At 40.7% G+C, this 17,390-nt stretch overlaps 1 protein-coding gene across 5 annotated transcripts in view; it reads right to left on the bottom strand.

Moving 5' to 3' along the window:
• patj (PATJ crumbs cell polarity complex component) overlaps positions 1-16,466 on the bottom strand; it is a 155,741-nt gene extending 139,275 nt beyond the window's left edge. For 3 of the 5 annotated variants that reach the window (XM_067596050.1, XM_067596051.1, XM_067596047.1), the window contains exons 1-7: positions 16,370-16,466; positions 14,331-14,405; positions 14,026-14,204; positions 9,237-9,446; positions 8,879-9,018; positions 7,500-7,674; positions 188-316 (exon numbers count right to left, since the gene is read on the bottom strand). In XM_067596050.1, the coding sequence (XP_067452151.1) occupies positions 188-316; positions 7,500-7,674; positions 8,879-9,018; positions 9,237-9,446; positions 14,026-14,204; positions 14,331-14,352 (855 nt within the window). In that variant the 5' untranslated portion in view covers positions 14,353-14,405; positions 16,370-16,466. Of the gene's footprint in view, positions 1-187; positions 317-7,499; positions 7,675-8,878; positions 9,019-9,236; positions 9,447-14,025; positions 14,205-14,330; positions 14,406-15,854; positions 15,896-16,369 lie in introns of those variants that run through there. The other 2 variants (XM_067596048.1, XM_067596049.1) reach the window with 2 other exon arrangements.
• Between the last annotated feature and the right edge of the window lie 924 nt (positions 16,467-17,390).

Below are 17,390 nucleotides of genomic sequence, written 5' to 3' on the forward strand. Positions count from 1 at the left end.
AATGCATTTATATACAAGATGAAGATGCAGTAAAAATGAACACAGTTTAATAATAACCTTTTGGTTTGTTTGTGTTTCATTTAGTACAGTTCTCTTTGTGTTCATACAGAAGAAATATAGATAAATTACAAAAAAAGATTTACCTTGACCAAGCTAAAATATTTGTGTTATAAATCTCATCACTCACCTTGTCAGCGACGCTGTTTGGGAGCAGCGTCCGGACCACCACTCCGGTCGTCTTTCCTCCCACGATGCCAAAACCCAAACCAGATCCATCATTGACCAGCTCGATCTCCTCCACATGACCCCACCGATCCTTCAACACGGGACGAGAAACACACAACACTCATCAACAACCAGGAGAGGAAGCTCAACGGGCTGAACACACGTCAGATTTCATGTTTTTACAAGAGAAAAGAGAAAAGACGTCAACGTGAGGACTAACTGGCTGGTTTGGTGACTCAGACTACGACTGTCCTACAAGAGAGTCGATCATTGTGACAGAAAATTGATGATGTCTTTGGTTGTTGAGCTAGAACTGATTTAGAGACATTTAGGACTAAATTCTCACACTGTGACGGCTGCAACCAAACAGAAAACATCATGAAATACTGCCAAACATACTGGTGACCAAAAAAACAACCAGCACCATGACAACTAACGAGCCAAATAAACCATGTCAGGAGAAACGTCAGGAACAGTTTCAGACTCAATATCATGGAGGGAAAAATCCCGGATGAAGGTTATTTAATGTAACTTTATCATGACGACAGGTTTGAAGTCACCTGTAAGTTTGTTACTCGCTCCGATGAATCTGAATGAACCTCAGTTCTTCTTTCTTCTCTTTTCTATTTTCATTCATTACTCAACGTTTCATGTTTCAGAAATAGAAATGACTGAGATCCAGATCATCTGGCACAGAGTCAGAAGCCTTTTAGTCTCAGTGGAAATGTTTGATGACGAGTCGGAGCGAGCTGTTCAACAACATGCAGGTCCAGAGTTAGAAGAGTCACACTGTTTATTTTCATTTCTGGACATTTACATCCCTCATAGAATCATTCACACACATTAATCAACAACGATTAACATCATCAATATATGAGCATCTTACACTCGACGTCCCTGGAGATCAACAACACAAACACAAACATAATGTACACATTTAAACAAACAACCCAAACAAAACAGAATCTACATACTGTTTGCATCTATTAACATGAACATTGTTTATGTGATCCAGTTCATTAATAGTCTGTAATCCATGTAAAGTCTGAGGATTTCATCTGTCATCAGTTATATTTCTCCTCCTGTTACATGTTTTAAAATATATTCAGAAAACACAAAAAAGTCTGTAAAAAAGGTTTTTAATTAAAGCTAAATCCTCATTATTTGTCCTAAATCATAACATAAAAAGACACAAAGAAGCAAAGAATGAAGTTAAAAAAAAAAGACCTGATGAAACTTAAAGCTGCCTTTCAGAGAACATTATTTAAATATAAATAAAGTTTATTTCATTTCCTGCTGAAGGCTGAATGATTTGTTCTTATTAATTCTTTGAACCTGCATCATTTACAGTAGCTTCATGTCTGAATTCAACATTTTATTCCTGTTTCCTCCCCGTTAGCGGAGCAGCAGCCTCACGGAGCGGCTGGCTGCTCGACTATCTGTCCTGAGGTGAAAGGTTGTTAAACTGAACCTCAGCAGGTAATTACCAGCTGAGAGCATTTCCTCCTCTCTGATACCAGCTGCTGATCAATGAGAGGCTGCAGCACATATCTGCTACACACACACAGAGGCAGTCTTTAGGGAGTGTGTGTGTAATCAGAGGAGGGTCTGGTCTCTTATTACAGCTTTGATCTGATACAAGACGTCTTCCTCCGTCTCATAGAGAGCTGCAGTCAAACCAGAACTTCCAGCTTCTCCTCCAGAAGTCAGAAACATTCATTCAAAATCCCAGCGGAGGAACTTTTAGAGTAACGTAAATAACAAAGTTCAGCATCGGAACGTAAACTTCCTCAGATGGAGGGTTTCTGACTCCAGACGTTTGATCCAACGAGCACTTCAGGGCTAACTAACTATCAGCCAATCAGCGCCAGGGGCGGGACTAATGCCGTGCACCAGGACCAAGGAGGAGTAAAACACATATGAACTAAGATTCTGTTACTGCGTTGTCTATTTCTCTCCTCACTTTTAAACTTGTACTGTTTAGCTGTAATATGAGAGACGCAGCTGCCATGTTGAAAATGGACAACAACCAAAATCACAGTCCGTCACCGCCAGCCGGACCGCTGGAAGATGGAAACCGAGTGTGACGAGTTGACGGTTCTGTCTGATATCAGGCCTTTAACGAACCCCGTTTCCCATAAACCCACAGACCATCACAGGTTAAAGGTCAAGTGTCTGACACATCTGTAACAGCACATTCGACTCTGTTCCTTGTTGTTTTTAATGGGGTGGACAAAATATCAGGAACACTTCAATATAACGCCCTCCAGTTCACCAGCAGCACCCTCCACAACCTCGATAATAAACATAAAGTAGAATTATCACCTTTCCCACAATGTCAACAAAAACTGAACACATATAAGCTTCATAAAAGCAGAATTTATGTCGGAGCTGTTGCTGTTAGATTATACAGGTGTTCCTGATAAAGTGCTGCTGAGTGTTTGTGTCGCAGTAAAACGCTGTTAACACATAGATGGCGGAGAGTTCTGACGTTTAGTTGGTTGTTTGGCTTTAAGAGATGAAATGAATGGAGGAGATTTCTCTCTTCTGTTTAATATTCTCTCTGTTTTGTGACAGCTTTTCAACCTTTGACCCTGCGTTCTGACTGACAGGTGACTCTTAGTTCATCTTCTCTGAGTCGAGGCACTTTTTAAAAGCCCCCCTCTGGTTTCTTTAATTGCTCAATCTGTTAGTTTTTATCCTCGTTCTTTCTGCTTTTCATCATTTTTTAGGAGAGGTCGTAAATTAACTCTCAACTCCGGAGCGCGTCTGCTGACACGCCGTCCTAATCGATGGCGGGATGATGTTCACTAAATAGACAAAAGGCTGTGAAATGATATCTGACTCTCTGATTTACAGCCGTCTTTATGAGCGACTTTAAAGTTTCCTGTCAGCGTGGGACCGAGTCCAGCGGAGACAACAGAGAGACGGCAGGACGACACATCAGCTGTGACGGCGGGTCAGAGGCGCGCCTGAATTTGCTCAGGCGGAGGAGTCTTGGCTTCAGGAGGCTGATAGTTAGCCGGGGCCAGGAGAACAGCAATAAAATCCCATCCAGAGTTGTGTTTTTTATGCCCGCAGCTCCATTAAACGTGACCTCGATAGAAGCGGGACATGAATAAAACAAAAGCAGGCGGATCGGAGGCCTGGTATGCAGGACGTGGCCCGGATCCAACGAGCCGGGCAGGAGGAGGAGGAGGAGGAGGAGGAGGAGGAGGAGGAGGGTAACAAACAAGAGGGACAGTGTAATTCTGTGCGATAATGATCCTACAATAGAGCGGGGCAGAATCATTAGGGCTCAGACTAACCTGTGATCCTCAGCTCACATTAACAGTCCAGACCTGCTGCGCTTCAGTCACCAACATCGTTTATCCTCACTGACATCTTCTTCTTCTGCTTATTTAAATGTCGAGAAGCTCAAAACATTTTCACGTCCTCTCATGTATTCAGGTCCAGTAACTCAGGTGTTGGAGACTCATTATTACACAAGGAACAGTAACAATGAGCTTGTAGAGAGAACTACAATCAGCCCTCAGAGACGTCAGGTCCACATACTTAACGCTGATCTGACTCTTTCAACCATAATGTCGAGACAAGTTAATGTCAAAGGGCTTTAAAATCTTGGAAAATGTTCAAGATAAATGTCATGTGGAAATCTTCCTATCAGGTCACATTCACACGTTTCACAAGGAGTCTAATAGTTTTAAATCGTCACCTTTTCATCTTCCTCATGTCGCTCAGCTTCTGTTTTGTCGTGTTAAGATTGTGTGGTTGTTAATTAATTAATTAATTAATGACTATGTGACACCTATTGTACGCTGCCATTTGGGTCTCCCTCATAAAAGAGATACTGTACGTATCTGAGGAGGCTTCCTGGTTAAATAAATAAATAAATCCGTACAGCATACGACGCCTCTATCCTTAAAAAACAGTGGAAGAAACTTCAGGCAGAGCAACAGAGGAGGATCCTCTTCCAGGACGGACAGACAGGAAATAGATGTACAGAATAAACCAAAACAACAAAACAACAACATAGAAAGTCAGGATGAAAAATCCTCACAGCAGTTTGTTTTTTAACACAAAGATTACGAAAAATCCTCCAAAAATCCTTCATGTGAAAATCATGCAAACACTGAAAGTAGAGGAAGCTTTTCTCTCATTAACGGGGGTGTGCCCGATTACTAATATGTTAATCAGCAAAGTACAAATATTCATAAAATTCATACAAATATTTTAAAAATTATTTGTTTTCTGGAAGAAAAACAAACCATGTCAAACACCAGTTTGCAGGTCGGTTACATCACTATCTCAGTGTCTCTCCTCTGCTCCGCTGTGACGTCTATCAGCAGGTCTCAGTGAGGGGAGTCACATCCACCTGCTACATGACGCACATTTCCTTATTTGGACATCAGTCCGAGAGTTGGGAGCTGAGCTACTGACACAAGCTTCATGAACACTTATTGTGACACTTTAATTAAAAGTGTAATAAAAACAAAAACAGGATTTTTAAGCCTCTTTCCACTTTTATTCAAATACAAATAATTTTGCTGCCTCAACAAATACAGATACTGGGCTCTCTGCACATCCCTGCTCATTAAGTCTTCTTAATTAAACGGTTAGTTCAGTCCGCACGTCGTCATGACTGAGTGTTTGCAAACATTCACACCACAGAAGTGAGCTCACTGCAGCGATGAAGGTTTTTCTACATCATTTCATGTTGTGTGTCGTCGTTTCCACCGACGTGTCTGTTAAATGACGTTACAGGACGCAGCAGCACCGACCTCGTATTCATGTTATTGAGTAAACGATGTGAGTCGTCCAGTTGCATTGTGGGTATTAAGGAGACATTTCTGGTTCTGCTGCATCGATTTTCATCCTAGTTTTGGTTCTAGGAGCGTGATGCTTTATCGGTGGCGTACGCTTTAACTGTAACTCATTTTTTATTATTTTTTGGCCTTTTTGCCTTTATTGAACAGTTTGAAAGTGTAGAGAGGGAGGATACTGGGACAGAGGTACCTGAACCAGGGACATTATGGTTGTATCTTTAGCAGTAAGCTAGCAGTACGATGTCCTCAGTTTAAATGATTCTGCAGTAAATAATGTAAAAATCCTCTCATCATACATTCAGTTCATACAATCATTTTCACCTACTGGAAGATTCAAAATTTATTAGGATACTAATTGACGTTAATTTAGTCGATTACTGACATGTTGTTATTTTTACAGCATATCAGGAAATTCAAAGACTCAAATACCCACAATGCTTAGCAGAGAAGAGAAGCTTCACATCTTCACTTTCCATCTACGACCTCTGACCTCCGTGAGTTTCATGGTGACATCACTGTCTCGTCCACCTGTCATTTCCCCCCGGTGTATACGTTCATATACGTTCCCTCCCTCCTGGCTGCCGCCCGCCCCCCCCACCCCCACTCGCCCCCCTGTCATGTCGACATTCATTGATCGCGCCTCCTCTCAGACTTAAATACATATTGTCAGGAGCGACGCTGCGAGTGGAAGCACTAACTTGATTTCCTATCGGCTTTAAGGTCATAAAAATCATCCGAGTCAATGTCAGCAGACTTACGGCTCGTCATAAACAGGAGGTCTCACTCTGATACAAAGGCGCCGCCTGAAAGTGACCTCCAGTTATGATTGACGCCCTCTCAGCAATGCTTGTTTTGAGTGACAGCCAAGATGCTGAATGATGTGTGTGTGCGTGTGTGTGTGTGTGTGTGTGTGTGTGTGTGTGTGTGTGTGTGTGTGTGTGTGTGTGTGTGCGCTTTAGGAACTAAATGTTCACGCTGAGCTATAAAAGCGACCAAATGTGCAAACTCAGACTGAAAATAAGTGAAAGTTTCGTCTCTAAATGAGAAAAGCTGACATCTGGTTTTGCAGCTCAACGTTCAACCAAATGATGTTTGATTTTACTGGTCCTGCTGGGAACTTTGAGTTTACTGACTTTGACACTTTAACATCCTGGATCTTATAATTTTAGATCTATCATATGCTTAACATTGTTGTTTTTTACCTAAAACGGATTCTAAAAAAACCACTAAGAAACCAAAGAAAACACTTGATTTCACGATCGGCGCTCGCTTCTCTCAAACAGCTGACAGTAAAACTTTAGTATCAGAAACACTCCTCCCATCTGGAGCTTTTGGACTCTGTCTTGTATTCTCATAAAAAAATATATAATAAAATAAAACTTGCAGCAGGTGAGTAAATGTCTCCATAGCAACAAAAATACACATCATTGATCTGAGAGGAAATGTTGAATAAAAACATTTGTCATGTTTTCGAGTTCCTCACAGTCAGTATTCCACTCCACAAATACTAATATTTCTATATTTTTAAATTAAAGGAATAATTCAATATTTTGGGAGATCATTTGTCTTTCTGAGAATCAGATTATGTAAATCTCATATCTGAGCTTTTACTGGAGTCAGGATGTAGTTAGCCTAGCCTAGCTTAGCTTAGCTTAGCTTAGCTTAGCTTAGCATAAAGACTGGAAGCAGCTCTGTCCAAAATTCAAAAATACACCTACTAATAATCTAATCATGGAAAACTGATAATCAATGGTTTCAGTCACTTCTGAGGAGAAAATGCAAGTTCCAACTTCTCAAATGTGACTATTTGATGTTTGTTTTTTTTATATATATAGTAACTTTTTGTTGAATAAAACAACACTTAAATATATTAACTTTGGTTTTAGGAAATCATGATATTTTACAGACAAAACAATTAATCATAAAATAATCTGCAGATTAATAAATAATGAAACTAAACGTTAGTTGCAGCTAAAGCTCACTAACATGAAACACAAACAGAAATGTAAAAACCACAAAGCAAACACGTTTATGAATTATTTACATCAGAGCTGATAAATACAGTTGATCAGAAACATTCCTGATGAGCAAAGAAACCTTCAGACTCCTGACGTCACGTTAAAGGACGAGTTCACAGTTTTTCAAGTGTCATTAAACCAACAGTCAGTCATCAAATGAACATTAAAGCTGTTTTTCTTGCTGTAATCATTCCTCCTGTTCATACTGACTATTAGAAGATGCCTTTATAATGACCTTACAATGGAAATCCTTCCACCTATACTTATACTCCTGCAGCTCAACAGGGAAACACTGTCCGAGGAAACACAAAGAGGGAATTTGATGCTAAAAAGACTGTAAATGTGTCAGATATCTATTTATCTGTATTAATCTTCGCCGCTGTTCGTCTCAGACCGGAACGGTTTCGGATGAACTGCAGACTTTTCTTACCGTGTCGATGGCGTGCGGTGATGATGCGTTCGGTGGGCGGTCCCTGGCCACCACCAGCTCCACCGTCTCTCCCGGCTGCTGCAGCAGCGTCAGCGCCTGCTGCTGGCTGATCCCCGGCTCCAGAGGACTGCCGTTAATCACCAGGATCTGGTCCCTCTCCTGGAGACGCCCGTCCCTGCAGACGCAACGCAACAACTTCAACTGTTAACACCACAGACATTTCTCCACAGTTACTCATATTTAAATAGTTATTGTTTATTAGATTTTAGGAATCCTCTTACCTGTTTCTGATTAGAGAGGCTAAAAGCTAATCATCTAGCTTCATGCAGTAACTGTTAAATGCTAAAACAAAACTTTATATTACTGTCAACAACAGCTGACTAATTCATAGCTTTTATATCAAAATTGTGATTTGAAAGAGTGTAATATTCAAACAGCAGTTATTTTAATCTAATCATATTATCAGACTTATAAAGATGTAAAAACATTAACTGACAGTTTAGTGGGTAACTGTTGATTTTTAAGAGGTGATGTAACATATAATAAATTTATAATAAATGGACTAAAACCTGCAAAAACACTAGAACGTTTGTTAAAAGTTTGACTTAAGAGAACTCTGTACTCCTTTAACGTTATTGAAGTAAACATATTCTGCTTTTTGTGGTTTTGTTATTTATACAGTTATGATGTCAGATGTTAAACTTGAGGTGAACGTCTGTAGAAATGCTGCCTGCAAGTCAAAACTCAGGGCTTCAACCTGCTCTCAACGCTTCATTTGTGGCGTTTCTTTTCTACTTTGCCAACAAGCTGACATCAGCTCACTGCAAACGCCCATAAACAGCTGTCCGTTCCGTAATCTTGGTTGCTAAGGTGGTTGCTAAGGTGGTTGCTAAGGTGGTTGCTAAGGTGTTTCCATGTGTTGTTCAGCTCCAACATGTACGGATGGATTTGAGAAGTTGACATTTGGAGTAAAGAAGGAGAAAAAGAAGTGAAATCCTGCTACTATAGTTTGTTTACGTAGCCTCCGGAGCCGGAGGAAGCTTCCTGAAAGCTGACCAATCAGAACAGAGTGGGCTCATCAGGAGGCGGGCCTTAAAGGGACAGGAGCTAAAACGGCCTGTTTCAGACAGAGGCTGAACTGAGGGGCTGCATAAAGGACCAGTAGAAGATAAATAAGGAGTTTTTATTCCAGTAGAGCCCCAGAATATAAATATAGAGCTGGAAATGTGCAGAATACATCCTCTCCATCATCTTTATTATTCCTTGTCTAAACCTGGTGCCTACATTACCCACAATGCAACTCCACACCCCCAGATCTTTGTACTTTCCAAACTCATACAGCTGTAGAAACAGGAGAATAAAGGTGTGTGTGAGTGAACCTGTGTGCGATGCCTCCAGGCTGGATGTGTTTGACGAAGACGCCGTGACTGCTGCTTCCTTCAGGATTCAGACCGACCACGCTGAAGCCCAGACCGCCGGACAGCGGCCGAGTCAGACTGACCAGCTCTGTGTGACGGTCCTGCACATGCACGCACACACACACACACACACGCACACGCACACGCACACGCACACACACACACACAGAATCAGGGGTTTTTACTTGTGTTGATATTCGTGCTGTGTGTGTGTGTGTGTGTGTGTGTGTGTGTGTGTGTGTGTGTGTGTGTGTGTGTGCGTGTGTGTGTGTGTGTGTGTGTGTGTGTGTGTGCGTGCGTGTGTTGTGGCTCCGCCCACCTTGGCGGCGTCGAGGATCCATTTCTGCAGGAGGTCAGACGAGGGCGGAGTCTGATGGATGGGCGGAGTCGAGCCGTTGGTCAGGATGGAGGAGGAGGTGGACAGGGTGGGCGGGGCCGAGCAGTTGGTAAGATTAACGGCGCTCATGATCAGCTGACCCTTCTTAGAGAAACTGAACTCACTGCAGGTATCAGGAGGCATGCTGCTCAGCTGCAGAGAGAGGAAGAGGAGGAGGAGGAGGAAGAGGAGGTGATACATGTGTTGGAGCTGTACAGAAAAACGCTGCAGGTGTTTAATCTGCACATTTGCTTATTAAACATTAAACAAAATGACTGTTTTGTAAAAATTAAAGTGACGGAGCACCAAATATCTAAATCATGACTCTTCTTTGCCAATTTTTTTTTGACATTTTCTAATTAAAATCATAATTGTTTGCAATTTTAGACAGTTTATATTAACATAAAGGTCTTAGATGATGAGTCCGTTCCAACACACACAGTATTTACAGCAGTCAACAGCTACTGGTGAGACGTGTTTCCAGTTACTGTCACAGTTTTAAGGCCTATCAGAGCTCACTGGGACCTTTTAACTGGTCGTAGCAGGAAAAGCACCAAAAGTCCAAAGTAGCCGCGCTGCTGGACCATCATGCATTGCACCAGGGTCATCAGTTTGGCATCGTTAATGTTATTAATTTAGCGGTTCTGCTGTTGAGCTGAGACGGTTTGTTGACGTCGGATCGAACAAACATGATTATAGTTTATTATTAAAACGTCCAATCAGGAGCTGAGATTTATCTGGAAGCACGTAGTCGAGCTTTAATGGACATAAAGAAACACAACATTTCAAAATCTTTGATATCAAACTTCAACAATTAGTCGATCGACATAAAATTAATCTCCAACTTTCATTTTTAATTATTTTTTTTAGGTAAAAATGTCTCAAATTCTCTGATTCCAGCTTCTTACATGTGAATATTTTCTGGTTTCTTTTGTCTGTTTGACAGTAAAATTAATATTTTTGGGTTTTTGGGAAACACTGATCAACATTTTAGAGAACAAGAAAATAATCAACAGATTAATTGATAATGAAAGTAATTGTAAGTTTTACTTTGATAAACATGATACCTGATATATATGACTCTCATCAAGAAGAACAGATTGATAATATTACATGATAATAATCTGTCATAATTTAGAGTTTGGATATTGATAATGTTCTTGCTAAATTAACTTTTATTAACTTCAACTTGCTTTTGTTTGTAGATTTTTGTTTCTCATAAATCAGCGTTTATGTAACAACAAAATCAACTTTAAAAAAAATAATCTTCATTAGTTTTGTTCTTGTTTAGTAAGATTCTTAGTTTTATTTTATAAATTTGTGTCTAAAGTTGTGTTCAAACTAAATGTTAAATTTTAGAAGCAGCATGATTGATGAAATTTCACTCTGAGCTTCACAAAATGTTTCGACTGTTCGGCCTCAAATAAAACTCCATGTTCAGATTTCTGTGGTTGTAAATCACTTTTTGCAAACCTGTGAAAAAAACAAACTTTGCACAAGAAGTTAAAGTTTGAGAATCTGTAGAAAAGTTGAGAACGTTTAAATAACGTTTGTGCATAAATGATATGAAGAGCTGAGGTTCTTATTCTCTGGACGCAGCAGATCCTCTCTGTTTTATATCATCGTTATAACTCAACATCACTAAAGATCAGATCCAGCTGTTCACAGGAAGTCGGTCATAATCTCTTCCTGTTAAAAACAACAACTTTGAGCAGCTTCAGGTTGAAGCAACAGAAACAAAGATCCAACAGTGATGAAGAGACAGATGGATAGAAAGAGAAAGAGAGAGAGAGAGAGAGAGAGAGAGAGAGAGAGAGAGAGAGAGAGAAAGGGAGGGGGCGCCCTTATATACAAGGACGTTGTCGACAAAAAGAAAGACGTGGAGGGGAGAACGGAGCGTAGAGGCCGGGGGGTAAGTGGGGAGGAGAAAAAAGAAAAAAATCAATAGATTCCTCTGCAGGCTCTCTCTCTCTCTCTCTCTCTCTGAACAGGTAATGTATTAATGACCTTTACACTCATATTGTGGAAACTTATCAGTCTGCGGCTTATTTAGGCCAGGCTGACGGAGCAGGATCCCGAGCCATTTCATCAATACCGCCTCGACAAGGCCGTTACTCAAACCAAGACACTAGATATTAAAGCTTGATAGATCCGCAGAGAGCCCAGAGGAGGGAGGGAGGGAAAAGTCCCTGCTTCATATACCCTCCAACAGCTTCCCCCACCGACGCATTCATAGACTCAGCTCTGACCTTCGCAGCACTTAGAATATGAAGCCCGCCGTTGGTTATTGCCATTATCTTAATTTGGCCTGCAGATTGTTTATTGTAAAGGCTCCACGTCAGAAGGAGCTGGAGCTGCATACAGATAGCGATGCAGTCCCCCGCTCAACCCAGCTGACAGGTCGGTTCGGACGGGAGGAGGCAGCGGCAGCGGCGGCGGCGGCGTATCGATACCTGATAGGCTGTCAACACCTGGGGGGCGGAGTCACATACACACACACATGTCACAGATGAAGAGCTGCTGCGGGCTGATGGGAAACATTCCTCAGATGTTTGATACACTGATAAACACTGAGAGCAGACCAGAAGAAACTGAAAATATTCTGTTTACTGGACTCTAAAGACATGATTCATATTTACTGACAGCTGTCTAATATTCTCCTCATCTCATCCAGATGTTCCTCAACTTACAATTTAATTTAACTGAGACGCTTTTTATCCAAACCGACGAGAGCAGAATCTAATCAGAGAACACGAGTAAGTGATGTAATGATATCAGCTGATAATACGCAGCCCTAAACCTGTTTGTCTTGCTGTAATCATTCCTCCTGTTCATACTGACCATCAGAAGATCCTTCATAACGACCTTACAGTGGAAGTGATGGATTTAAAAGTTGATCTGAAGCTAATATGAAGCTTCAGCGTCCAAATCAAGTAGATATCTTTCAACGTTACAGTCTTTTTGGTGCCAAAGTTCCTCTTTTTGTTACTATACTCTGGTGTTTTGCGTTCTGACATCAACCTCTGTAAATGATTATTGAGTATATCTGGGCTGGAAGCTGGTTCTACATGTCTAAGACCATTAAAGCAGCTATAATCAATGTTTATAAAGGAGCAGGTGAAAAAAATTCTTATATTTGTATATGCCAAGAATCAATTTTTGTGATGAAGCTAGTTAATTAAGGTGTGAAAAACAACTGTGAGGTCAGTGCAGCGACACGCTGGAGTTCTGTTGTAGTCCTGAGAGACCTGAACGCGGCAGGTGAAGGTGTTTCCTCTAGAATTTGTTTCAGGCTCGGCGGTACGACGAGACACTCACATCGTGTCAAGAGTTTCCCGGGCAACGACACAGAGGTTGATTCACGTTTCAGGATAGTGAAACAGGCTCCAAAACGCAAATGATTGTTGATTTCTGAATGAATGGATATTTGGCATCAAAGAAAAGATTTTGGCCCAGTGGTGCACCAGGCCTGCACAATTACAGGAGAAACACTGGACTTTATTAAAAAAATGGACGTAGCCACCGTGAGCCGTCGTGACGTCACTCGTTGGTTTGTGGACTCGAGTTTGGTATTTTGACCGTCACCATCTTGGATTTTTGGAGCTGACCCTGACGCTAGCTGCTAGCTTGGTTAGCAGGGTGCATTTATAGCATGGATGTATGAACAGCGTCGGAGGCGGGGCCCCGTTCATTCCTATGAAAGTTGCTCAGTGGCGCATGAAGCAAAAAAAAAAAAAAAATCGACTTCCCAGTATGAAAGTACCCGGATCTTCTGCATAGAGCGAGTGCACTAGTGACTTCCACTGGCCGAGTCGGCTACTTCCGGTTTAGCCCTCCGGCTAACTTCAATGTGGATAAAACAATTCAATCATGCGGCTCTTCTAGTGTTTTGAAATGTGATCGGACCGAACAGATTTAATTCTGATAGTGAGACGAGTCATTTCACGGAGGTTGTGATGCTCATAAAAATGTATCCGCTGATTTACAGACGTCTCCTTCACAATGTAAGTCTGTGGGAAAAAGTCTTTTTGGGCCAGTGTGCATCACGTGACGTTGTCATTACACGGTTTGGCCGCTATGTCAGATTTGCCTCAAAGCCCGGCGCTCTTCCTGTATCCAGTTCTCTTTACACATCCATGATTTACAGTCTATGGTTAACTCAGATAATGCTAATGCTAATTTTCGCTGTAGAAAAACAGGCTTAAAACCATTAAAACAAAATGAACTTACTGGAAAAACTGAACATCGACTCATCAGAGGATCTTTAGTTCAACCAAACACTGAACAAGAGTTTATTAGGCGAACAAAATGTTACAATTAACTTTAATGAACTGAAAACACACTGAAATAGCAGCCATGTTTATATTATCTAACCAATGCTGTCGCCGTGGCAGCAACCTGTCAATAACAACGTAGCCACGCCCTAAAGCATACACCGCTTTATCGTCTGATTTAAATTAAATGGGACCATAATTCACAAAACGAACATCAAACTGTGTTGAAGAAGACGTGAAACTAGTGACTGAGACCATAAACTCATCAGGAAACTGTTTACTGAGGTAATAAATCAAGAGAGAAGTAGGGTCATTTTCTAATAAACGTCAATACAATCAGACTTCTTTGTGCAGCCGGTGGAGTCGCCCCCTGCTGGCCGTTAGAGAGAACGCAGGTTTAAGGCTCTTCCACACTGGCTTCACCTCTCAGACCCGGAGCTTCCTGCCTGGTTTCTCACCTGGTGTCGCAGCTGTTTGATGGAGTGCTGCAGGGTCAGGATGTGGGTGAATAAGGGACTCTGCAGGGTCTCTCTCAGGTTCCCCAGTGTGTCGCTGTGGGTCCACTCCTCCCTCTGCACCAGTTTGGCCTGGAGACGCTCCAGAGCTCCCAGTACCTGCTGACGCTCTGCGGAGGACACTGAGGACAAACACACACACAGAGAGGACGTGTTCGAACTGTAGAAGCAGCGACACACATGTAAACACACACAGTGTACATGTAGCGTCTGTACAAACAGCTTCTGAAACAGCTGAGAGGATTTACCTGTCGGGACATTTTCAAACATTGTCGTCCCTCCTCCTCCTCTTCTGTCTTCTTCGTCTGTCGTTCTGGATCAAACTGAACAGAAAATAACATGATTTCATATTTATTTCAAACACCCACAAACTAAAAGAGCAGCTGCTGATAAAGGCTGAGAAACAAGAAGGAAAATTAGATATATAAATATATAAAATCTGTTCCTGGCAAGAGTCTCCAGCAGCCAAACATCACACTGAGCCAAATGTTACTTACATTTAGACTCCATTCAATACTCGGTTGTTGTTCACATTGATAAACAATAACATCAGCAGGCGACGTCTTTTTAACTTTTACAAAACGTTTGTTTTGATAATTCAGCACACAAGAGATCCATAAAGCACCAATTTATTACAATTAAATCTCTAATTAAAAACCTGGTTTACATTGACTGTTGTTGGACAAAGTTTATTAGAATTACAGGAATTAGACTCTTCAATTAGAGCTTTTTGTTGAATCAGATGTTGTTGCTGTAAAATCAAGTTGTTAACAGCTCCACCAAATAGTGATTTTTCCCTCTAAACTTCTCACATGCTTTCATTTCAATAAATGTTCAAATGATCCAATATTTCAGCAAAAATCAAAGATTAGAGAAAAAGTCCAAAAACTGAAAACAGATTTGTGTATCAGAACTTTGTTTTTTCTTCTTTCCTCTCCCATTAATCATCTCACCACCCCTCAGATTTATCTGCTGACCCTTTGGAGGGGCCCGACCCCTAGATTGGGAACCACTGGACTAAACTAGCTAACTGTATATAAAGTAGTGTAAACTAGCTCCACCTCCAGCAGCTACAACAGTAACATGCTGCTCTAACACTGATGCTTCACTATTAATAATCTAATGATGTCATATATAATAATATATCAGTCAGAGGGACCAAACCACTACTTTTACTGCAATACTTTAACTACATCAAGCTCATAATACTTATGTACTTTTACTGCAATACTTTAACTACATCAAGCTCATAATACTTATGTACTTTTACTGCAATACTTTAACTACATCAAGCTCATAATACTTATGCACTTTTACTGCAATACTTTAACTACATCAAGCTCATAATACTTATGTACTTTTACTGTAGGAGGACTTTTACTTGTAATAAAGAATTTGTACATTAGTATATTAGTACTTTTACTGCAGTAAAGTATCTGAGTACTTCTTCTATCACTGGTTTTACCTGCAGGTAGTTCACCTACTGATTTATGTGACATTTGAAAAAGAAATAAATGAAGTTGAACTGACAGAAACCTTCTCAGGTGTGTTTCTGTGCTTCAGGTGAAACTCATCTTATCAGACTGTTGTTAGCTTAGCATGTAGCTCGGCAGAAGCGGGCGGGGTCAGACGGACCTTATCAGCACACGCAGGTGGACAAAACAAACAAAAACGCAACATTCCCGAAGTTTTCCATCAACCAGGAAAGACAGAAACTAAACTTTAATCTCATTTACAGGCTGAAATCTGCGAGTGTGCGAGGGGCGGCTCACCTGTACACTCACCTGTGACACCAGGAAGTGAAACTGGGCAGCTTTAGAGGGGAGGGGGGGGCACAATAAACTGAATTTAATCAAGAAAAACATCCACAAAGTGTGTTTATATCATACAGAAGCGATTAGACCCTTAAATAAGTGAGAGATTAACGGCAGGTTCAACTCGCAACAGGTGCATCAAACTTTAAAAACAGGAGAAAACGCTTCAACCAGCTGGAAACACGCAATATTCACTCCGTCTCAACAGTGAACTGAGCTTCACTGTGTTTTTATGAGCGTTAACAAGAGTTTAAGTAACATTTAACAACTTTTTTCCTCCGTCAGCTTCACAACTTTCCCAGCAACACAGCCGCTAGCCGTTAGCATGCTAACTGCTGTTAAAACGCGTCTTTAAACGAGTCGTTTCATCAAGTTTCAAACAGACAAACAGTCGCACAGTTTGTCGGCATGTCAGTGATGAATTCATGCAGCACAGAGACATAAAAACACAGTTTAACTGGTGTAAAACTCACATGAACTGGATCCAGTCTGGCACCAGTGTCGCTTTAATGGTGCGTTCGAGCGCTGTCGGAAATATTAAGAACAACTGAATAGTGATTTTGAGGCGCATTCACGTGCTCTTAGTAAAATGAGGGAATGTTTTAACCGTAATATCAGTGGTTGCCAACCTTTTTGACCTGTGACCCCTTAAAATAAAGCGAAGTCTACCTGGGATGTAGTGTCTGATCAAGTTACTGATCATTGTCTTGATTAATTGGTTAATCATTTTTGTCCATAAATTGAATGAAAAAAAATAGTGAAAAATATCCGTTAAAGTTTCCCACAGTCCAAGGTTACATCTTCAAATGTCTGTTTTTTCATCTAATAGCCCAAAACCCAAAGATATTCAGTTTATCATCATGTTCAACAAAGAAAAGCAGTAAATCATCACATTTGGGGAGCTGAAACCAGCTTATTTTTTTGAATTTTTGCTTTAAAAATGACAAAAACGATTATTCAGTTATCAAAATAGTTGCTGATAAATCGTCTGCCGATCAACTAATCAATTACTCGACTAACTTGCAGCTCTAGAAAGAGGATTTTTTGGTAAAACACAGAAATCCACGAGAAATAAAGCAGAAACTAGAAGAAAGCTTGAAGAAAAATCAGTTTTGTGTCCAAAATGTTTTTTTCTGTATCACATCCTGTCCAATCATCCAGCGACCCCTCTGAATAATACAGTGACCCTTTGCGGGGATCCTGACCCTCAGGTTGAGAACCACTGCCTTACATTTTTACATTTGCTGTAAAAACTGTAAACACTTTTAATGTGACCCAGAACACACAAACATGGAAACATTTCAGCTTTTTAAAAACATTTTTGTGCAGCTGTTACACATTTATTTCTGTAGAGAATGTTTTACTCATATTTATTCACAAATTTAAAAAAAACATTCAAAAATATTGTTGCTATCTTCACATTTAATATAATCAAAATAAAATTGTTTTGTTCTCCTGTTTTATGTGACATTAGATCATTATATTGTGTGATTG

This window comes from Thunnus thynnus, chromosome 8 (assembly GCF_963924715.1).
Source record: "Thunnus thynnus chromosome 8, fThuThy2.1, whole genome shotgun sequence".
Lineage (NCBI taxonomy): Eukaryota > Metazoa > Chordata > Actinopteri > Scombriformes > Scombridae > Thunnus > Thunnus thynnus.